This window comes from Ranitomeya variabilis, chromosome 7, assembly GCF_051348905.1.
Source record: "Ranitomeya variabilis isolate aRanVar5 chromosome 7, aRanVar5.hap1, whole genome shotgun sequence".
NCBI classification, from domain to species: Eukaryota; Metazoa; Chordata; class Amphibia; order Anura; family Dendrobatidae; genus Ranitomeya; species Ranitomeya variabilis.
Genome location: NC_135238.1, coordinates 236,404,399 through 236,429,432, shown reverse-complemented (window position 1 = coordinate 236,429,432; position 25,034 = coordinate 236,404,399). Strand labels below are relative to the sequence as shown.

Below are 25,034 nucleotides of genomic sequence, written 5' to 3'. Positions count from 1 at the left end.
TGCGATGGTGAAGAAAACATCAGCACAGCAAGATCCAGCACCCACAATGCAGGCACTGTGCACCAGTCTGAAGAACAGAGAACACCATTCACTGCAAAACTGCACAATCCAACATACAGCATTGAGCAAGTGTTTTAGGAAGGTGTGAAAAAATGCTGCGCAGTAAGGAAGTTATAAAAACAAGAAGGGTTAATAGTTTATTTGTATCAATTAAAAAAGAAAAAAGAAACAAGAAAAGAGAAATGTAAATCCCATCAATATCTGGTGACCACCTGTCATCTGCATCAGTGTCTGGTGACGGCCCGTCGCCACCATCATCAGGGTCTGGTGATGGCCTGTGCACGGTGATTTCGCATGTGTTCATTGAACAATGCGGAATCACTGCATCCTATACGTAGGACGGTGATATTTATCTTGCGGAGACTGTGCGTCTCCACAAGATAAATTGACTAGAAAGATGAGCCGCATGTGCGACTACACAGGGAAGCCGCGGGTGTCCCTGCACGCATTGTGGAGACGGGATTTCATAAAATCCCATCAACTATGCTGCAACATCTGGACGCTGCAGATTGGATGCTGCAGCTGTACGCCGTGTCCAATCCGCAGCAAATACGGAACGTGGACACATACCCTAAGGCAGGCGGTAACTCAGGATCAGCACTGTAATGTATGTACACAGTGACTGCACCAGCAGAATATTGAGTGCAGCTCTGGAGTATAATACAGGATGTAACTCAGGATCAGTAATGTAATGTATGTACACAGTGACTGCACCAGCAGAATAGTGAGTGCAGCTCTGGGGTATAATACAGGATGTAACTCAGGATCAGTAATGTAATGTATGTACACAGTGACTGCACCAGCAGAATAGTGAGTGCAGCTCTGGAGTATAATACAGGATGTAACTCAGGATCAGTAATGTAATGTATGTACACAGTGACTGCACCAGCAGAATAGTGAGTGCAGCTCTGGGGTATAATACAGGATGTAACTCAGGATCAGTAATGTAATGTATGTACACAGTGACTGCACCAGCAGAATAGTGAGTGCAGCTCTGGAGTATAACACAGGATGTAACTCAGGATCAGTAATGTATGTACCCAGTGACTGCACCAGCAGAATAGTGAGTGCAGCTCTGGAGTATAATACAGGATGTAACTCAGGATCAGTAATGTAATGTATGTACACAGTGACTGCACCAGCGGCGGGTGAGTGCAGCTCTGGAGTATAATGCAGGAGGTAACTTAGGATCAGTAATGTATGTACACAGTGACTGCACCAGCAGAATAGTGAGTGCAGCTCTGGAATATAATACAGGATGTGACTCAGGATCAGTAATGTAATGTATGTACACAGTGACTGCACCAGCAGAATAGTGAGTGCAGCTCTGGAGTATAATACAGGATGTAACTCAGGATCAGTAATGAATGTACAAAGGGACTGCACAAGCAGAATAGCGAGTGCTGCTCTGGATGGGGTCCGGCCCCTTCACGACATGCGCCGTACTAGTACTGCACATGTTGTGTCTCCCCCTTTGATGTGGGCTCTGGCGGTGAGCCCACATAAAAGTCGCGACATGTCAGCTGACATGTGCGTGCAATAGCGGCGGGTGAAATCGCGATTCACATGCCACTATTAACCTGTTAAATGCCGCTGTCAAATGCTGACAGCGGCATTTAAATACCGCTTCCAGCCGCGCGGCCGGAAATGAGCGCATCGCCGACCCCCGTCACATGATCGGGGGTCGGTGATGCATCAGGATGGTAACCATAGAGGTCCTTGAGACCTCTATGGTTACTGATGTAGGCCTGCTGTGAGCGCCACCCTGTGGTCGGCGCTCATAGCAAGCCTGCATTTCAGCTACATAGCAGCGCTCTGATGATTGCTGCTATGCAGCAGAGTTGATCGAGTTGTGCCAGCTTCTAGCCTCCCATGGAGACTATTGAAGCATGGCAAAAGTAAGAAAAAAAGTTTTAAAAAATATGAAAAAAATAAAAAAAAAATATAAAAGTTTAAATCACCACCCCTTTCGCCCCATCCAAAATAAAAAAAAAAAAAAAAATCAAACCTACACATATTTGGTATCGCCACGTTCAGAATCACCCGATCAATAAAAAAAGCATTAACCTGATCGCTAAACGGCGTAGCGAGAAAAAAAATTCGAAACGCCAGAATTAGGGTTTTTTTGGGTTGCCGCGACCTTGCATTAAAATGCAATAACGGGTGATCAAAGGAACGTATCTGCACAAAAGTGGTATCATTAAAAACGTGATCTCGGCATGCAAAAAAAAAGCCCTCACCCGACCCCAGATCACGAAAAATGGAGATGCTACGGGTATCGGAAAATGGCGCATTTTTTTTTGCAAAGTTTTGAATTTTTTTTTTCACCACTTAGATAAAAAATAACCTAGACAAGTTAGGTGTCTATGAACTCGCAATGACCTGGAGAATCAGAATATCAGCTCAGTTTTAGTATTTAGTGACCCTAGCAAAAAAGCCAAACAAAAAACAAGTGTGGGATTGCACTTTTTTGCAATTTCACCGCACTTGGATTTTTTTTCCCGTTTTCTAGTACAAGACATGGTAAAATCAATGGTGTCGTTCAAAAGTACAACTCGTCCCGCAAAAAATAAGCCCTAACATGGCCAAATTGACTGAAAAATAAAAAAGTTATGGCTCTGGGAAGGAGGGGAGCGAAAAACGAAAACACAAACGAAAAAGGGCCGCGGCGAGAAGGGGTTAAAGAACTTTCACTTTTTTTTTTTTACCATTCTAGCTGTATATTTCTCACAGCTATATGCTTTGAATATTCATAATCAGTTTAGACAATGTTCTGTGAATGAATCCAGACCAGAGAGTTTAATGCATGCTTCCTGTACAGATATAATGTAACCATTTCACATTCAGGTTGTTTAGACTGAATACAATTGAATCCAATCATCAGATGGAAGAATTATTAGTTCTGTACATGGTTCTCAGTCTGAATGTAATCAGGAACATAATTCACAGACAGTCAGCTCAAAGATATTGGGTAAAAGAAACACAAAGTCCAGTAATAAGTTGCAGAACATTTCATTCTGTAACAATAAAGCATTAATATGTTTCAAAACCTGACAAAGGGCAAGAAATGCTATAAAAATAAATGATTTCTCAAGTATTTAATTCCGTCAGCCCACTCCAGTAATCCTGCAGTGATGGCAGCACAGCCATTAATTGTGTGACCACTGCAGCCAATCACCGACCTCAGCAGAAATACCTGGATGTACAGTATGTTATTGGCTGTAATCAAGAGAGAACACAGACAGAAGAGGCTCCCTGTTCAACAACAATACATTGGCCCTTTAAAGTTCAAAAGCTTCTCATAATGCACAATTCCACCTGCTTGGAGGCGATAGTGGCCCCTTGATGTCCTGAGCCCCTGTGTGGCAGCACAGGATGCACCAATGGTATGTCCGCCGATAGCAGTTGTGATCATGTGAGGATTATGGATGAGACAAAATACTAGTAATGATGGTTTTTTACCGAGTGCAGACAACCCCGTTTTACATATAATATATTGAGTGATTGCTGCAGCAAACACAGCTCCACTGATGTAACTTACCCATGATGGCAGCCTGGTACAAGCAGTCGCCTCAGGGAGATAAGCGTCCCATGTGCAGCGCCCGCCTCTCCTGCAACAAGAGGAAAACGTGTTATATCTAGATGCTTTCTTCAAAATATACATAAAAGTAAAATAAATCCGGGATCTCCCCAAGGCCAAGACCGATCCTTTATGAGGTGCAGTCCCAGCAGACAGGTCGGGCACAGTTCATTTTTAGTAAAGCAGCATTGCAATTTGGCAGGTCCAAGTCTTCCCATACATTCCTAGATAACCCACCCCCATCCCCCAGGACCACAAGGGGGTACACGGCCATGGAAACACAACCAGAACAAGTCTGAAACCTGCAAACCAGTCCAGCTGGAAATTCAAGAGCAGCAGCAGGACTTCGGATTCTACCCAAAAATCATACAGCTCATTTTCCCAGGCAGAAGACAGATCGTGTTTCTAGCTCTAATATGGTTGTGCGTGGTTCCTGAAGTAGCAAAATAAGATGCAGCAGAACATTACGTGCAGACGGCGGAGCGCTCCGCAGACTAAACACCAAACAAACACTGAAAGTATCGATGCCCCCTGGGACCAGGCCTTGCAGAAAAGTTACTGAGCGCAGAGCACAAGGCTGAATCTACAAGGTGGGCACCTAGCGTAATGACACAGGAGGGTCACCCCCACACAAAACATAGGACAGGTGGAAAGAGACCACTAACGTACCAAATAAACCATGTCACATCCAAGCAGACCGAGCTGTGTGAAGTCATGTCTCGACGACTGAGCTCAGAAGCCTCATCCAGGACTACAGTCAGACATTGAGCACATTTTCCACTGCTGATTTTACAGCAGTTTTGCAGTAATTCTGCATCACAATAAACATGTGCAACAAGAGGACTAGCCAAGGATTTGGTGAAATGCTGGTGCGTGCAGCTACCCCACTGCAGTTTTGCAAAATTCCTAATATTAATCTATCTTTACATGGGTTGTGCCAAGGTCTCCTGCAGCAGTGTATCACTCCCAGCCGCGTATTTTTGGGGACAGTGAGCCTCTGCTTGACAGACCCTGCAGCATTTAGTCCATGAGCCGGGCCAGATATCGGTACCACCCGGAGTGACTAATTTTCTTTGGTATTTTTAGGTAGATGCATGTCTGTAGTTTATTTTTTGATATGATAGCCCTTACATATACGTAGCTTATTAACCCCTTCAGCCCTAGGCCTATTTGTACCCAAGTGCCTAAGCCAATCTGACCTGTGCCACTTCATGGGCTAATAACTTTGGAACGCTTTCACCTATCCAAGCCATTCTGAGATTGTTTTCTCGTGACATATTGTACTTCACGTCAGTGCTAAATGGGAGTCAATATATTTTACCTTTCTATATAAAAAAATGCTAAATATTCGGAAATTTTGGAAAAATCGGCAATTTTTTAACTTTGAAATTCTCTGCTTTTTACAAAAATACTGATACCCCCCATAATAGTTATTAATTTACACTCCCCACATGTTTACTTCATATTGGCATCATTTTGAAAATGAAACCTTATTGTTTTACGACGTAATAGGGCTTATAGTTTTATGCGCAATTTTTCACATTTACAGCAAAACCCACTTTTCAAAGGACCAAGTCACTTCTGAAGTCACTTTAAGGGGCTTACATAACAGAAACCACCCATAAATTACCCCATTTTGCAAACTACACCCCTCAAGCTGTTCAAAACTCATTTTTAAAAACTGTTAACCCTTTAGGTGTTCCACAGGAATTTTAGCATGAGCCAAGAACCAAATATGACGATATCGGTACCACCCGGAGTGACTAGATGTAGTATTTGTAACAAAATTTAATCCAAGTTATGTAAATACACACTGAACATGTCATGTGCATATATATATATATATATATATATATATATATATATATATATATATATATATATATATATATATATATATATATATATATATATATATATATATATATATATATATATATATATATATATATATATATATATATGTTACTCCATAATATCTTCAACATCGGACTCTGAATCTGACTGTTGTTCTACTGGCTCGTCTTCAGTACCCTTGTTCTGGCATGTCTGTAATCTGCACATGTCTGTGCACTTCAGGCCATTGCTGAGGCAAGTACACTGAGGAAGTTCACATGACCGCACACACTTGCAGGACAGTAGCTGTATAATAGCTTCTGGTGCTGGTGCCCCTTGCATCCACTTGACAACAAGCTTTCCGTCGTTATCTATCATCCAACCGCAGTCTGTTGGGTTTGCAACCCATGGCTGGCTCTGCAGACTTCTCCTCCAGATCGCAGCCTGGTAGTTTGCACGCAGTGCATGCATGAAAAGGCAGTCCTGGCAAGGAGGGAGTTGACTTGACTCTACCACTCCACGTCTGGCACAGAACAGCTGATAACGGAGCCTGTTTACCTCAGTTGTTTGGGTAGTTGGCAGGTACATGTGGCAGGTGATTTCCTGTAACTTCTCAAAAAGTTCGGTAGACACTTCCCATGAACGACCAACTTCCTGAAAGGCATCCTGGTATGTCTTGTTCATCTTCAACTGCTTGAGTGTCGTCATCTTCCCACGGCCAGCGAATGCACTGACGGTGTCACAGCCTGTAAATGCATGCATACCAATCAATGAATCACATACGCTGCCTCCCAATGTTCGGCTCAGAGTGGTGATATCCAGGAATCTTGTCCGGTTCTGTGTACCGCATTTCTGGAACAGGTGGGATGGGATTTTGTGGCACATGCCCAGACACAGGACCATGACATCAGTATCCTCCGAAGTGATGATGACCGACTTGTAACCAGATTCTGCTGCATGAAGAGCATGGAGAAGGAGGCGTGTGTCTGCTTCTTCTTGATTTGACTTAAGGTCAGCAGCCTCTTCCCACTGTTCTTTGGTGATCTTAAAGCAGAGCTGCTCACATGTGACATACAGCTCCTTCTCCTCAAGCTTCTCCCTGTGGTGTTTCGCCTTCCATTCTTCTACCAGAAACTTTATGAGACTTGCCTTGTTGGAGGAACTACTTAGAAGCTTTTTCCACTGCTGGATGTTGTGCCCATGTTGAATGTTCTTGAAATGGATCCCTGTGCCTTCATATCTGTTGACTCTTTCTGTATCTTTGATGGATGTCTCCTTGTAGACGTCAAAGACAATATCAATGCGCTTGCTCTTAGCACCCTCATGGATAGCGCGACTCATTGCTGTGCCTGCTAGCTGGCCAAATGTTGCATTGTTTCCCTTCAGTTTCTGAACCAGGCTCATCCCATCAATGATGGTTGCAGAGGGCTCGGGGATCACTTCTGCAGGACGAGCATTCCTCTCCAACTCCCTTGCGAGGGCAGCCTTGTTGGTCTTGCGGATAGACCCATCACCATTGGCAAGTGCCCATGGCAATGGACCCAGGGGATGAGTCAAGACATCACTCATTTGTAGCTTTCTGTTCTCAGCTACAAGTATCATCTGGCCAAATAGGTTTCTGTCAGCCTTCAAAATTACCTCCTTGCCAAGACCTTGTCTGCGTGTCTTCATTTGGATGTTAGAGAACGTTTTAAGTTTGTTCTTCGTCATCTTGTCATGAAACAATGTAGTTGGCTTATCGGTACCCAAACGCTCATCCTTGAATGTTTGATATGCATCCTCTCCTATACTGTATGCCCCTTGAAGGTCTTTGGCTACATCTGGTGGTGCTACAGTCGCTGTTGACAAACTGATAAGTTCACCATTATGCTCTTTGTTGAAGGGGTTCACCCAACCTGTCTCCAGCAGTTGAACGAAAGATTGGACATCGGCTTCATCTCTTCTAATCCTAGACACCTGTAGGTCTGAATGGCTGAAGTCAGTATATTGTTGGCCTACCAGGGCCCTCAGCTGCCTCAAGTACATACTGCGGTACTCTGATGTCAGGTAGAACCTGGAAACAGCTCCAACTTTGAGGCTGAAGCCTTTTGTGCCCCCTGGTGTCTGGGTGTCTTTGTTGATTGTCTCTTCAATGGTCTGGTCCACAGGAATTCGTCCAAAAGGATTCTTGCTACCGATCTGGACCGAAAAGCCACCTTGCATGAAGTATTCATGGACCTCTGGGTGTTCTAACAATTTAGGACAATTTAGTCCTTATATACAAGAAGAGTTCTTCAAGGGCCTCTTTCTCTGCCTCTTCGTAGCGTACTTCCTCGCTTTCGACCTGATTTTCAGCTGCACTAGACCTACAGGCCACTTGGGAATCATCTTTTGTGAATAGTTTGTAGCACGACTTGTGGTAGTGCCCCTCTGCAGCAACAAGGTCTCTGCTAAGTAAACCAAGTATTCTCTGTGTGCCTTTCCTTATCGCTGCTCTGCGGATCGTCTCATCTGCTCGTAGCTCAACACACTGGACAATTGGCTCCCTTGTTTGTTTTCCTTTTAGGTACTTGCTTGACTTCTCACAGAAGATACATACTTTGGCATACACCCTGCTATCACTGGGGGCACCCCTCGGTAGCTTCCTCATGGAGATTTTGCTTGCTGTTTCGACATTGACACCCTTGCCAAGGATAGAATCCAGTGACTTCTTCATTGTAAAGATACTACGACATTTACGGTGATATTGTATGTGTGGTATTTCTCCTTCTTCAAGGCCCTTAGCTGCTACCAGGACTGATTCATGCTGCCTGATCTCTGCAGCCCTAAGCAATGTTTTCCAGGAGTCCAAATCCTTAAGGGACGCCAGATCATCGCTGTCATCATTAGAGCAGTGTATGATACAGTCGATCCGTGATTTCTTCCTTGCTGGTACTTCCATCATGCCGTTAGATAGTCAGTAAACACCTGCAAACACAAAGAAAAACATTAAAATTTTATTTACCGTATTTCCTGGCGTATAAGACGACTTTTTAGCCATGAAAAACATGGCTCCAAGAGGGCGGTTGTCTTATACGCCGAATACAGCCGCCGGGGGGAAAGGCCGCCGCGCAGGGAAGGAGGAGGCAGGGGCCCACCTTCATGAGGCGCTCGTTCTTAGAGCTGGGAGCGCTGGTGCTAGGTGACTGTTCCCCCTCTCTCCACAAGTTCCTTACCAGCAGCAGCACACAGTACAGGACTACAGGACCTGTGGTGATGTCACGGCCATGTGATCAGTCACAAGCCTGGGAGGTGTCAGCCTCTACAGAGGGAGATAGGAGCTCTGCAGAGAAGACCGGAGAGTCCTGTTCAGCACAGAACGTGTATGTGTCAGTGTGTGTGCGTGTGTTGGGGCACCTCAGGGTGTCTTCAAATGTGACATAGCCCCCTAGATTTCTTCCAGTAAAATTTGCACTCCAAAAGTCATTTGGCGCTCCTTCCCTTCCGAGGCCTGCCGTTCCCCAATACTGCAGTGTACGACAACATATCGGGTGTTGTTGTGTTCGGGAGAGATTGGTGAACAAATAGTGGGGTGCATTTTTTGCTGGTACACCTCTTAAAAATAAAAAAATGAGCCTAAAATGACACCTTCATGTAAAAAATGCACTTTTTCCATTTTCTCAACCAAGTGTTTCCAACTACTGTGAAACACTGGTTGGGTCAAAGTGGTCACTATACCCCCTAAAAGATTCCTTGGGGGTGTAGTTTCCAAAATAGGGTCACTTTTTGGGGTTTCCACTGTGGGGGTACCTCAGGCAGCCTTCAAATGTGACATGGCCCCCTAGATTTCTTCCAGTGAATCCGCCACCCAAAAACCACATAGCGCTCCTTCCGTGTTGAGCTGTGCTGTGTGCCCATACTTTAGTTTACGAGTACATGTGGGGTGTTTCTATAAACTGCAGAATTAGGGTAACCAAGTTTGGGTTTGCCGTTAACCCTTGCTAGGTTGCAGGTAAAATTGGATTACAATGTAATATCTGGAAAAAAAATGAAATTTTGAAATTTCGCCTTCATTCTGCTAAAATTCCTGTGGAACACCTAAAGGGTTAACAGTTTTTAAAAATGAGTTTTGAACAGCTTGAGGGGTGTAGTTTGCAAAATGGGGTAATTTATGGGTGGTTTCTGTTATGTAAGCCCCTTAAAGTGACTTCAGAAGTGACTTGGTCCTTTGAAAAGTGGGTTTTGCTGTAAATGTGAAAAATTGCGCATAAAACTATAAGCCCTATTACGTCGTAAAACAATAAGGTTTCATTTTCAAAATGATGCCAATATGAAGTAAACATGTGGGGAGTGTAAATTAATAACTATTATGGGGGGTATCAGTATTTTTGTAAAAAGCAGAGAATTTCAAAGTTAAAAAATTGCCGATTTTTCCAAAATTTCCGAATATTTAGCATTTTTTTATATAGAAAGGTAAAATATATTGACTCCCATTTAGCACTGACGTGAAGTACAATATGTCACGAGAAAACAATCTCAGAATGGCTTGGATAGGTGAAAGCGTTCCAAAGTTATTAGCCCATGAAGTGGCACAGGTCAGATTGGCTTAGGCACTTGGGTACAAATAGGCCTAGGGCTGAAGGGGTTAATAAGCTACGTATATGTAAGGGCTATCATATCAAAAAATAAACTACAGACATGCATCTACCTAAAAATACCAAAGAGAATTAGTCACTCCGCTTGGTACCGATATCGTCAAATTTGGTTCTTGGCTCATGGACTAATTGTTGTGCCACTGGCCTGAACTGTGTACTCTACTTCACAGCACTGGATGGGGGGCAGGGGCATCGAGGCTGGATTGGGAGATCACAACGTGCCCCCGCAATCCTGCCTGCTTCAGAGCACTATTGGAAAGAGCTTGTAAACTCTGCATATGTATGGCCACAGCTGCTAAACTGCAGAAGAAAACTGCCAATCAGTTGGTTTAACCCCTTACTGTTGTCGGACGGAATAGTACGTCCGACGTCAATACCCCCACTCTGAGGTGGGCTCCAATGGTGAGCCCACCTCAAAGCCACGACATGTCAGCTGTTTTGAACAGCAGACATGTGCCCGCAATAGGCGCAGGCGGAATCACGATCGTCCCACACCTATTAACCAGTTAATTGCCGCTGTCAAACTGACAGCGGCATTTAACAAGTGCTTCCGGCCAATGGGCCGGAAATACGCGCACCGCTGACCCCCGTCATGTGATTGGGGGTCAGCAGTGCGTCGGCATGACAACCAGACGTCTCCTGAAGACCTCTATGGTTGTTGATGCCAGTTTGCTGTGAGAGCCAAACAAAGTGTGGGATTGAACTTTTTTTGCAATTTCACCGCACTTGGATTTTCTTTCCTGTTTTCTAGTGCACGACATGGTAAAAGCGATGGTGTCATTCGAACGCACAACTCGTCCCGCAAAAAATAAGCCCTCACATGGCCATAATGACAGAAAAATAAAAAAAGATATGGCTCTGGGAAGGAGTGGAGCTAAAAACAAAAATGCAAAACCGAAAAAAGCTCTGGGGGTTAACAAGCACTTTGCCAATATCTGAACATAGGTTCACTGTAAAGGGATCTGTGGACAGCACATAGGCACTGGCTGTAGGTCAGCCAGGTAGGTATATCTGACTGAAACACTGCATACAAAATCCCAGAGGACCGAACCGCTCAGGAGACAGACAGGCAGGTCCCTGGCGGCTTCTCCCCACCTCCTGCCCTGGATTGACAGGTCTCTGCCTACCTGGGCATATAAGCAGAGACTGACCCTCTAGGCCAGCGGGTCGGGAGAAGCCACCGGGGACCTGACAATCTGACTAGTGCCCAGCCCGGTTCAGTCTGTGGCAGTCTGTCTTTGAATGAAACCGCAGCGATTCAGAGTCAAACATACCTGGTGAGTTCATGCAGCCAAAGACTGATGTGGCCCAGGGATTGGGCAGTACGTATAAGCCGACAGGTTCCCTTTACAGTAAGTTCACACCAGGCGCTTTTATTGCGTTTTTATGCAAATTTTTAGCTGTGTTTTACAGTACCAGCTACGCAAATGAGATTTCTAAAATCTCACACATCGTGGGTTTTTTTGTCATCGGTATTTTGTGCTTTGCATGTTTTTTGCACAATAGAGCATGTGACTTGTTTTTTTTCCAATGTTTTTCACCCATTGACATAAGTGGTGAAAAAACGCTGAAAATCAGCAAAAATGCAGGTATCAGGCTTTTCTGTTTTTTTTTTTTTGTGCCAAAACCCAATTCTACAGAATATGACTTTTTTTGCACTAAACTATCGGCATGCACAAGAGAACTCTAGCATGCCATCAATATAGCAAAAAAAAAACAAGGAAAACACTTTCTGCAGCTTCTTTCCTGCCAAGAGATCAGGTGTTGCTTCAGAGAAAAAAAACACCTAGTGTGAACTTACTCTTATTGCAAGTTCCCTTTATTTATAAACAAATGTGTGTTGTATCAGTCTCATGACAACTTACCCAGGGGCTGCTCCCATCTGAAACATTTAATATAGAGAGGTGCCAAAAATGTGGAAGTGGCCGTGTAGAGGCAGCACTCTTGCTGTTTGGGACATGTTAAGAGCCCGGGTAATGCAGATTCCTCTTTTGACATTTTCCATCCATATTACACTGGGTGCAAGTCCATAAATCTCAGTGTCGCCCCACACAAGGAAGCATCGCTCCTGTGGAATCAGCCTGAAGTCCTTGGTAGAAATGATGCAGCCCCCGCCATGGGAAACACAATGAGGTACAGCACATGCTCTTGTGGTGATGAGGCCCAGAAACAAGCCAGACAACCTGTTACTGGCCAAGAGACACTGCCAGAAGACGACAATCCAATAAATATCTCTAATAAGAGTTTACAAGATCTCTGCTTGCTATAAATGAATTAACACATTTACATTCAGATGCTGAAAACCCTTCTAAACAGTCACAGCTGAGAGTTTGTAACAATTGCATCCAGCCCAGATATTGCTCTGTGATATAAACAGCCTGAACTCCAGACATATACATTGTATCCGCACTCGCATAACAGAAATCAACAAGAAAAGATGTTATGAAATATTATTGCTATAAACGAGCAGCAGACCGGTCCGGAGCTCGGCTGCTCCCCAAGACTCGACCCTGTCCATGTGCAGGACTCAAAGTGAAGAAGATCAGCAGCTGCGTAAACGCTGCCGTCAGTGGGGAGTAACGGGACCTGGTAATGGGGTCAGCTTTGTCACTTATTTTGTGTTTATTTGATCCACTGTGTGATTCACCTTCATATAACAAAGATGATCAGTTCCCTGGGATCCTGTATCGGATCCATCAATTCTCCCCAATGATCTTTGTTGCTGATTTTCTAAATGATGCCATTGACTATAATCGGGCAAGTGCTGCTTATAAGGACTGGGAACAGATGAGCTGTGTGAATAAGCCCCGAGGCAGGAGGTCTCCAGGCTGCAGATATGTCCTCACCCCGCACAATGTAGCAGAACATGTACGAGGTGCAGAGAAAAGGGAAGTGAGGAGCTCACAGGACACGTTTCATCATCACACCCGGTGCACAGGACACATCTACTGTACGACAAGCAGAAACCAGCAGCAGTGGGGCGACAAGACGGGGGGGGCAGGGGGTCTCCTGCGGGGTGAGAGAAGGCTGGGGTGTGGGGTCCACAGTGGGGCAACAAGACAGGGGGGGCAGGGGGTCTCCTGCGGGGTGAGAGAAGGCTGGGGTGTGGGGTCCACAGTGGGGCAACAAGACAGGGGGGGCAGGGGGTCTCCTGCGGGGTGAGAGAAGGCTGGGGTGTGGGGTCCACAGTGGGGCAACAAGACAGGGGGGGCAGGGGGTCTCCTGCGGGGTGAGAGAAGGCTGGGGTGTGGGGTCCACAGTGGGGCGACAAGATAGAGGAGGGGTAGTGGGAGATCCCTATGGGGTGACAAGTCAGTGGGGGGCGCAGGGGGTCCCCAGTAGGGTGACAACGTTAGGATGGGGAGCCCCTAGCCGCTGGGCGACAGGGCAGTGCCAGTAATGGAGGGACAGGATCACTGCAGGGGATCCAGTAATCTGCTCCCCACCACTTGCTCTTTCAGGGTCACAGATTTTATTAACTTCTTACATTAGAGGCAGAACCTGACGCTATTGGGGGCCGGATGTGGAGTCCGTGCGGGGTCTACAGGGCCGGGACCATTAGTGGTGGGGGGACTACTACAGAACCAGCACAGAAATGTCGGCGGTGTCGGACATATCGGCGGTTTCCTCAGTGTCGGCGGTATCGGACATATCGGGGTCACTCACTTGTGCTCGCTCCGTCCGGTCTTCCCCGGTCTCACCTCCCCCGCCCCCCAGCCCGCTCCTCCCGGGGTCCGGGGGGGACACAGGCCCGGGGGCAGCTCTTCTCTCCGCCCGAGGACCAGTCACATGAGTCCGCGGCTCCGCAGCTCTCCAGCGGCCCTGTCACAAGATGGCGACCATTCGGACTCGGCGGCGACTGCAGTCAGAGAGGAGCACGCGCTCCGGAGCCGGTGTCGGGGCTGCACGAGGCGGCGGGTCCGGCGGATCCTGCGGTAATCCGGGCGCCGAGGAGAGCGCGCAACAAGCAGCGACCAGAACCGAGCGGCGGCCACACACGTGACGTCACGGGGGGGCGGGCGCTGCCTCCTTCGTGGCGTTGATAAGCTGAGGGGCGTTCTCTGGCTGACGTCTCACCAGGGGCGTGGTTAAGGGGGGCGGGTCTCACGGCATTTGATTGACAGGTGGCTGCACATTTGCTGAGGTGAGCGGTGAACTTGTAAATGGCGCAGGCGCGGTACATTCTCTGCATTCTTGAAGCTTCGGTGCAGATTTCTAAGGCCGGCGTCACACTCGGCGTAAGACAATACGGTCCGTATTATACGTCTGTACTACGGCCATAATACGGAGAAATGTTCCCAAAATAGTGATCCGTAGTCAGGGTGTGTCAGCGTATTTTGCGCATGGCATCCTCCGTATGTAATCCGTATGGCATCCGTACTGCGAGATTTTGGCGCAGGCTTGCAAAACCGACATCTAATGGATTTATGTGCTCAAATGTTCGGGAAAACATATATACAGTATATATATATATGTCATTGAGACACATATATATATATTCTGTATTTATATTTCATTCAGCGCGATATCTGTGAACAGCCGGTAATTCAATTGCCGGCTTTTCATTTCTCCTGCACAAACCCGACAGGATATGAGACATGATTACATACAGTAAACCATCTCATATCCCTTTTTTTTGCATATTCCACACTACTAATGTTAGTAGTGTGTATGTGCAAAATGTGGGCGCTGTAGCTGCTAAAATAAAGGGTTAAATCGTGGAAAAAATTGGCGTGGGCCCCGCGCAATTTTCTCCGCCAGAGTGGTAAAGCCAGTGACTGAGGGCAGATATTAATAGCCTAGAGAGGGTCCATGGTTATTGGCCCCCCCCTGGCTACAAACATCTGCCCCCAGCCACCCCAGAAAAGGCACATCTGGAAGATGCGCCTATTCTGGCACTTGGCCACTCTCTTCCCACTCCCGTGTAGCGGTGGGATATGGGGTAATGAAGGGTTAATGCCACCTTGCTATTGTAAGGTGACATTAAGCCAGATTAATAATGGAGAGGCGTCAATTATGACACCTATCCATTATTAATCCAATTGTATGAAAGGGTTAAAAAACACGCACACACATGATTAAAAAGTATTTTAATGAAATAAACACACAGGTTGTTTTAATAATTTATTGCTCTCTCAATCCATCAGGAACACCCTCGCTTGGCAAAATAATAAACGCACAAGATACATACCTTCAGCTGACCCGTCACGTCCCACGAAGTAATCCATCTGAAGGGGTTAAAATAATTTACAAGCAGGAGCCCTGCTAATGCAGCTGTGCTCGTGCTTGTAATTCCCTGGCGAATGAATGAAATGTAGGTCATTGACCTACATTTCCTTCAGTCGCGGTGATGCGCCCCCTGGTGGATGTCCTCATATGACCTGGAGCGTGGGAAAAAGTTCCCAGGCTGCAGTTCATGAGAACATCCAGCAGGGGCGCATCACCGCGACTGAAGGAAATGTAGGTCAATGACCTACATTTCATTCATTCGCCAGGGAATTACAAGCACGAGCACAGCTGCATTAGCAGGGCTCCTGCTTGTAAATTATTTTAACCCCTTCAGATGGATTACTTCGTGGGACGTGACGGGTCAGCTGAAGGTATGTATCTTGTGCGTTTATTATTTTGCCAAGCGAGGGCCTGCAAATGGATTGAGAGAGCAATAAATTATTAAAACAACCGCTGTGTTTATTTCATTAAAATACTTTTTAATAATGTGTGTGTGTGTTTTTTAACCCTTTCATACAATTGGATTAATAATGGATAGGTGACATAATTGACGCCTCTCCATTATTAATCTGGCTTAATGTCACCTTCCAATAGCAAGGTGGCATTAACCCTTCATTACCCCATATCCCACCGCTACACGGGAGTGGGAAGAGAGTGGCCAAGTGCCAGAATAGGCGCATCTTCCAGATGTGCCTTTTCTGGGGTGGCTGGGGGCAGATGTTTGTAGCCACGGGGGGGCCAATAACCATGGACCCTCTCCTGGCTATTAATATCTGCCCTCAGTCACTGGCTTTACCATTCTGGCGGAGAAAATTGCGCGGGAGCCCACGCCAATTTTTTCCGCAATTTAACCCTTTATTTTAGCAGCTACAGCGCTGAAATTTGGCACATACACACTACTAACATTAGTAGTGTGGAATATGCAAAAAAAAAGGGATATGAGATGGTTTACTGTATGTAATCATGTCTCATATCCTGTCGGGTTTGTGCAGGAGAAATGAAAAGCCGGCAATTGAATTACCGGCTTTTCACTAACACCGCTGCGTATTTCTCGCAAGTCACACTGCTGGTCCGTGTGGAATCCGTATTTTTCTCGCCCCCATAGACTTTCATTGGCGATTTTTTTGCGCAATACGCTGACAAACGCAGCATGCTGCGATTTTGTACGGCCGTAGAAAGCCGTATATTACGGATCCGTAATATACGGCTGATAGGAGCAGCCCCATTGAGAATAATTGTGCCGTATGTTATGCGAGTTTTACGGACGTAGTTTCTGCGCTCTTACGTCCGTGAAACTCGCATGTGTGACGCCGGCCTTACTGTGAGCTCATGATAAAGTGTGAGGCGTCAGGACACAGAGCGACCAAAGAAGAACGTGTGCTGTCCGTAATACAGGAGGACCCACATTTAACCCCATGGCGGTACCACATTTGGAGGACCCCCATGGCAGTACCACATTTGGAGGACCCCATGGCGGTACCACGTGTAGAGATAGAACTCAGCTCCAAAGAGGATGACATTTTGATGCAGAATGATGGTAACAAAATGAATGCGGAGTCCTGAGACAGATGAGCGCTGCGGAGAGACCCCTAATAGCCTGTAACCCTGTGATACGTGCACTGGAGGTCTACAGACCACGGACATCTATGTTGATCTGCAGAGACGAGCGGTGTACTGTGTGGAGGATTGCCGGGTTTCATCACAGATCATTTTAATGCTATAATGTTGCTTTACTCCTGATACATTTCTGTAGCATTTAGATTTGTCCCGTTTTCCTCCACTGCAGCGACCACCTGATAAACACCTGGGATGGGTGGACACACTCTAATATGGTGGCGCCATGTCCTGACGCTTCACACGTCCTCACGTTTACTGTGCCGACTTCACAATAACAATCTGCACTGAAGCTTCGAGAGCGACGTGAATATTTCTTCTATGAAAATTTACTGACGCAGCAAAATTAAGTCAAAATCAAAAACATTGAAGCCGGTCTCCGAGACATCGAGAGCCCGGGGCGGTAAAATCTGTTTATATGCAAAATCGAAGCGTTACCTGTCACCACCAATCAGGTCGCTGCTTTCATTTTCTAACCTCCCTAAGAGCTGGAAGCTGATTGGTTGCTGTGAGTGACAGCAGTATTTTCATTACAGAGCTATACACATTTTTAGTTTTTCTTTGTATTGAAAATGAATGGAGTTTAACACAACCTTATATTTAAAAATAGCAGTCACTCATTTATCCCACGCACTACTATATTATATATATTCAGTTCCAGGGAACACCACTTTGCTGTTTATAGCGAATCTTTTGAGTGTTTGTTTTTTCTTAGCTTCAGGTTATGAAAATCATCTTTTGGGGGCGAAAAGGTGCATGGCGCAACCAGAAAACACGTTCTGGTGGAAAAAAAATCTCCAAACTGGACACTGAAAGTTACAGAAAAGAATAATTCAAAGCTTTGCCAAAACGCGCGTCGGAGTGGACACACGTCTCTTCAGGAGCCTCGGAATATGTGGTGAGATTTATCCCCAGGTGATTGCTTGCACTGTTACCATTTAGATTTATGTGCTACATCTTGACTAATGCTATGACACAGCTAACCTGCGGTGTAGATAATTACATTGTATGTATACTGTGCCATTCTGCACTGAGCTATGAAGCCATCATTGGATTATTTGATATATGGCCATAGGCCAATACTTGTATGTGATGTGCGTCCACGCTCTCCATGTGTCTATATACCCTCCCTGCCCCCAGCGCCTGACCTTACAATACACTTTTGTATTTGGATTGTTTGAGGACATTATATCCTTTTTTTTCTTTCTTGTTTGTGTCCATTCTGCTATTTAACAATTTGTCCTGACATTTTTAATAAGTCTGACTCCATGTTATATTTTCTGTTTAGTTTTTATATACACACTATAGACATGCTGTATTGTTCGATTAGTAATCTCCATTACCCCCTGTATATAACCTCCGGCCCCCCGCCATGCCATCGCCTTTACTACCATGTGACTGATCGGCCTGTGGTGCGGAGATCACTGGTACCAGCACAGTCCTGTAATAGGAGCCACTGGAGTAACAATTCCGTCCATGACATTTCTTCCTCCATCACATCCATATTATGTAGAACTGGAAGGAACTGCAGCAGCTCAGCCACGAAGTGAAGACCACGTAAAATTACTGAGCGGGGGGCCGAATGCTGAGGAGCAGAGGATAGAAAAGACATCACCGCTCTGCTGCCCCCATAACTGCAGAGTCCCGACCTCCTCTGGTATCAGCACAAACACTGCGCCCCCCGCTGGGAGCTTCATGGCCGAGCAGCTGCATGCAGCCGTACATCACCAAGCACAATGCCGAGCGTCGGATGGAGCGGTGTAAAGCCGCCACCACTGGACTCTGGAGGAGACGTGTTCTGTGCAGTGATGGATCACACTTCTCTATCTGATGGAGGAGTCTGGGTTTGGTGATTCCAGGAGGACGTTCCCCCCTGACTGCATTGTGCCCCCTGTACAGATGATGGAGGGGGATAATGCTATGGACTGTTATCAGGGGGGCTGCGGACCCTCAGCTCCATTGATGGGAAAGCTTAATTTTCAGCACCAGAAATTGTGGACAATTTTAGCTTCAGCTTTGGGGGAAGTTTGGGGAAGACCCTTATCTGCCCCCCACGACTGTGCCCGGTGCACAAGCTCCATACAGACATGAGGGGAACATAAATGGCCGCACAGAGCCCGGACCCTCAATCCCATCCTCCACATATAATAGAGATTGTGAACCCGGCCTCCCCCCCAACATCAGGGTCTGACCTCACAAATGCTCTTGTGGATGGAGGCCACCTCCAAAATCGTGTACAATTCCTTCTAGAAGAGCGGAGCCATTGTATCTGCAGAGGAGGGACTCCATATTAATGTCTATGGATGTAGATGAGGACAGAGAAGCCCCCGGAGGAGGATGTGGGGGGCACATACTTTCTCCATATTAATGTCTATGGATGTAGATGAGGACAGAGAAGCCCCCGGAGGAGGATGTGGGGGGCACATACTTTCTCCATATTAATGTCTATGGATGTAGATGAGGACAGAGAAGCCCCCGGAGGTGGATGTGGGGGGCACATACTTTCTCCATATTAATGTCTATGGATGTAGATGAGGACAGAGAAGCCCCTGGAGGTGGATGTGGGGGGCACATACTTTCTCCATATTAATGTCTATGGATGTAGATGAGGACAGAGAAGCCCCCGGAGGAGGATGTGGGGGGCACATACTTTCTCCATATTAATGTCTATGGATGTAGATGAGGACAGAGAAGCCCCCGGAGGAGGATGTGGGGGGCACATACTTTCCTCCATATTAATGACTATAGATGTAGATGAGGACAGAGAAGCCCCCGGAGGAGGATGTGGGGGGCACATACTTTCTCCATATTAATGTCTATGGATGTAGATGAGGACGGAGAAGCCCCCGGAGGAGGATGTGGGGGGCACATACTTTCCTCCATATTAATGTCTATGGATGTAGATGAGGACAGAGAAGCCCCCGGAGGAGGATGTGGGGGGCACATACTTTCTCCATATTAATGTCTATGGATGTAGATGAGGACAGTGAAGCCCCCGGAGGTGGATGTGGGGGGCACATACTTTCTCCATATTAATGTCTATGGATGTAGATGAGGACAGAGAAGCCCCCGGAGGTGGATGTGGGGGGCACATACTTTCTCCATATTAATGTCTATGGATGTAGATGAGGACAGTGAAGCCCCCGGAGGTGGATGTGGGGGGCACATACTTTCTCCATATTAATGACTATAGATGTAGATGAGGACAGAGAAGCCCCCGGAGGTGGATGTGGGGGGCACATACTTTCTCCATATTAATGTCTATGGATGTAGATGACAGAGAAGCCCCCGGAGGAGGATGTGGGGGGCACATACTTTCTCCATATTAATGTCTATGGATGTAGATGAGGACAGAGAAGCCCCCGGAGGAGGATGTGGGGGGCACATACTTTCTCCATATTAATGTCTATGGATGTAGATGAGGACAGAGAAGCCCCCGGAGGAGGATGTGGGGGGCACATACTTTCTCCATATTAATGTCTATGGATGTAGATGAGGACAGTGAAGCCCCCGGAGGTGGATGTGGGGGGCACATACTTTCTCCATATTAATGTCTATGGATGTAGATGAGGACAGAGAAGCCCCCGGAGGTGGATGTGGGGGGCACATACTTTCTCCATATTAATGTCTATGGATGTAGATGAGGACAGAGAAGGCCCCGGAGGTGGATGTGGGGGGCACATACTTTCTCCATATTAATGTCTATGGATGTAGATGAGGACAGAGAAGCCCCCGGAGGAGGATGTGGGGGGCACATACTTTCTCCATATTAATGTCTATGGATGTAGATGAGGACAGAGAAGCCCCCGGAGGTGGATGTGGGGGGCACATACTTTCTCCATATTAATGTCTATGCATGTAGATGAGGACAGAGAAGCCCCCGGAGGAGGATGTGGGGGGCACATACTTTCTCCATATTAATGTCTATGGATGTAGATGAGGACAGAGAAGCCCCTGGAGGTGGATGTGGGGGGCACATACTTTCTCCATATTAATGTCTATGGATGTAGATGAGGACAGTGAAGCCCCCGGAGGAGGATGTGGGGGGCACATACTTTCTCCATATTAATGTCTATGGATGTAGATGAGGACAGAGAAGCCCCCGGAGGAGGATGTGGGGGGCACATACTTTCTCCATATTAATGTCTATGGATGTAGATGAGGACAGAGAAGCCCCCGGAGGTGGATGTGGGGGGCACATACTTTCTCCATATTAATGTCTATGGATGTAGATGAGGACAGAGAAGCCCCCGGAGGTGGATGTGGGGGGCACATACTTTCTCCATATTAATGTCTATGGATGTAGATGAGGACAGAGAAGCCCCCGGAGGAGGATGTGGGGGGCACATACTTTCTCCATATTAATGTCTATGGATGTAGATGAGGACAGAGAAGCCCCCGGAGGAGGATGTGGGGGGCACATACTTTCCTCCATATTAATGACTATAGATGTAGATGAGGACAGAGAAGCCCCCGGAGGTGGATGTGGGGGGCACATACTTTCTCCATATTAATGTCTATGGATGTAGATGAGGACGGAGAAGCCCCCGGAGGAGGATGTGGGGGGCACATACTTTCTCCATATTAATGTCTATAGATGTAGTGAGGACAGAGAAGCCCCCGGAGGAGGATGTGGGGGGCACATACTTTCCTCCATATTAATGTCTATGGATGTAGATGAGGACAGAGAAGCCCCCGGAGGAGGATGTGGGGGGCACATACTTTCTCCATATTAATGTCTATGGATGTAGATGAGGACAGAGAAGCCCCCGGAGGAGGATGTGGGGGGCACATACTTTCTCCATATTAATGTCTATGGATGTAGATGAGGACAGAGAAGCCCCCGGAGGAGGATGTGGGGGGCACATACTTTCTCCATATTAATGTCTATGGATGTAGATGAGGACAGAGAAGCTCCCGGAGGAGGATGTGGGGGGCACATACTTTCTCCATATTAATGTCTATGGATGTAGATGAGGACAGAGAAGCCCCCGGAGGAGGATGTGGGGGGCACATACTTTCTCCATATTAATGTCTATGGATGTAGATGAGGACAGTGAAGCCCCCGGAGGTGGATGTGGGGGGCACATACTTTCTCCATATTAATGTCTATGGATGTAGATGAGGACAGAGAAGCCCCCGGAGGTGGATGTGGGGGGCACATACTTTCTCCATATTAATGTCTATGGATGTAGATGAGGACAGAGAAGCCCCCGGAGGTGGATGTGGGGGGCACATACTTTCTCCATATTAATGTCTATGGATGTAGATGAGGACAGAGAAGCCCCCGGAGGTGGATGTGGGGGGCACATACTTTCCCCATATTAATGTCTATGGATGTAGATGAGGACAGAGAAGCCCCCGGAGGAGGATGTGGGGGGCACATACTTTCTCCATATTAATGTCTATGGATGTAGATGACAGAGAAGCCCCCGGAGGAGGATGTGGGGGGCACATACTTTCTCCATATTAATGTCTATGGATGTAGATGAGGACAGAGAAGCCCCCGGAGGAGGATGTGGGGGGCACATACTTTCTCCATATTAATGTCTATGGATGTAGATGAGGACAGAGAAGCCCCCGGAGGAGGATGTGGGGGGCACATACTTTCTCCATATTAATGTCTATGGATGTAGATGAGGACAGAGAAGCCCCCGGAGGAGGATGTGGGGGGCACATACTTTCTCCATATTAATGTCTATGGATGTAGATGAGGACAGAGAAGCCCCCGGAGGAGGATGTGGGGGGCACATACTTTCTCCATATTAATGTCTATGGATGTAGATGAGGACAGAGAAGCCCCCGGAGGTGGATGTGGGGGGCACATACTTTCTCCATATTAATGTCTATGGATGTAGATGAGGACAGAGAAGCCCCTGGAGGTGGATGTGGGGGGCACATACTTTCTCCATATTAATGTCTATGGATGTAGATGAGGACAGAGAAGCCCCCGGAGGAGGATGTGGGGGGCACATACTTTCTCCATATTAATGTCTATGGATGTAGATGAGGACAGAGAAGCCCCCGGAGGAGGATGTGGGGGGCACATACTTTCCTCCATATTAATGACTATAGATGTAGATGAGGACAGAGAAGCCCCCGGAGGAGGATGTGGGGGGCACATACTTTCTCCATATTAATGTCTATGGATGTAGATGAGGACGGAGAAGCCCCCGGAGGAGGATGTGGGGGGCACATACTTTCCTCCATATTAATGTCTATGGATGTAGATGAGGACAGAGAAGCCCCCGGAGGAGGATGTGGGGGGCACATACTTTCTCCATATTAATGTCTATGGATGTAGATGAGGACAGTGAAGCCCCCGGAGGTGGATGTGGGGGGCACATACTTTCTCCATATTAATGTCTATGGATGTAGATGAGGACAGAGAAGCCCCCGGAGGTGGATGTGGGGGGCACATACTTTCTCCATATTAATGTCTATGGATGTAGATGAGGACAGTGAAGCCCCCGGAGGTGGATGTGGGGGGCACATACTTTCTCCATATTAATGACTATAGATGTAGATGAGGACAGAGAAGCCCCCGGAGGTGGATGTGGGGGGCACATACTTTCTCCATATTAATGTCTATGGATGTAGATGACAGAGAAGCCCCCGGAGGAGGATGTGGGGGGCACATACTTTCTCCATATTAATGTCTATGGATGTAGATGAGGACAGAGAAGCCCCCGGAGGAGGATGTGGGGGGCACATACTTTCTCCATATTAATGTCTATGGATGTAGATGAGGACAGAGAAGCCCCCGGAGGAGGATGTGGGGGGCACATACTTTCTCCATATTAATGTCTATGGATGTAGATGAGAACAGAGAAGCCCCCGGAGGTGGATGTGGGGGGCACATACTTTCTCCATATTAATGTCTATGGATGTAGATGAGGACAGAGAAGCCCCCGGAGGAGGATGTGGGGGGCACATACTTTCTCCATATTAATGTCTATGGATGTAGATGAGGACAGAGAAGCCCCCGGAGGAGGATGTGGGGGGCACATACTTTCTCCATATTAATGTCTATGGATGTAGATGAGGATAGAGAAGCCCCCGGAGGAGGATGTGGGGGGCACATACTTTCTCCATATTAATGTCTATGGATGTAGTTAGGACAGAGAAGCCCCCGGAGGAGGATGTGGGGGGCACATACTTTCTCCATATTAATGTCTATGGATGTAGTTAGGACAGAGAAGCCCCCGGAGGTGGATGTGGGGGGCACATACTTTCTCCATATTAATGTCTATGGATGTAGATGAGGACAGAAGCCCCTGGAGGATGTGGGGGGCACATACTTTCTCCATATTAATGTCTATGGATATAGATGAGGATAGAGAAGCCCCCGGAGGAGGATGTGGGGGGCACATACTTTCTCCATATTAATGTCTATGGATGTAGATGAGGACAGAGAAGCCCCCGGAGGTGGATGTGGGGGGCACATACTTTCTCCATATTAATGTCTATGGATATAGATGAGGATAGAGAAGCCCCCGGAGGAGGATGTGGGGGGCACATACTTTCTCCATATTAATGTCTATGGATGTAGATGAGGACAGAGAAGCCCCCGGAGGTGGATGTGGGGGGCACATACTTTCTCCATATTAATGTCTATGGATGTAGATGAGGACAGAAGCCCCTGGAGGATGTGGGGGCCACATACTTTCTCCATATTAATGTCTATGGCTGTAGATGGAGGACAGAGAAGCTCCCGGAGGTGGATGTGGGGGGCACATACTTTTCTCCATATTAATGTCTATGGCTGTAGATGGAGGACAGAGAAGCCCCCGGAGGTGGATGTGGGGGGCACATACTATATTAATGTCTATGGATGTAGGAGGAGGTCAGTGAAGCTGGAGGTCCAGCCATCTTCCTTCTAATGTGTATGGAGGGCTTCCTTCAGAGAACCAGACACTCAAGGACCAACCTCGGCTAATGCGCTAGTTCTCGAGCGATTTTCTGCATGGACTGATGGGACACATTTGCAGAACTTTTAATTCGCATCATGATTTATATTGGAAAAGTCTGGACAATCCCCTTCATAAAATAGATTTATAAAGTGATCCCAAAACATGCGAAAAAAGGAAAATCTAAAAACG

General features: G+C 46.8%; 1 protein-coding gene across 2 annotated transcripts in view; it reads right to left on the bottom strand.

Annotated features, from left to right (window-relative positions):
* The window catches only part of MAP3K2 (mitogen-activated protein kinase kinase kinase 2), a 46,116-nt gene extending 31,989 nt beyond the window's left edge, over positions 1 to 14,127 (bottom strand). For both annotated transcript variants that reach the window (XR_013217875.1, XM_077273246.1), the window contains exons 1-2: positions 13,756 to 14,127; positions 3,602 to 3,671 (exon numbers count right to left, since the gene is read on the bottom strand). Coding sequence is in view for 1 of the 2 variants with exons in the window: in XM_077273246.1 (XP_077129361.1) it covers positions 3,602 to 3,605 (4 nt within the window). In the remaining variant the exon portion in view is untranslated. The remainder of the gene's footprint in view (positions 1 to 3,601; positions 3,672 to 13,755) is intronic.
* Positions 14,128 to 25,034: the final 10,907 nt, after the last annotated feature.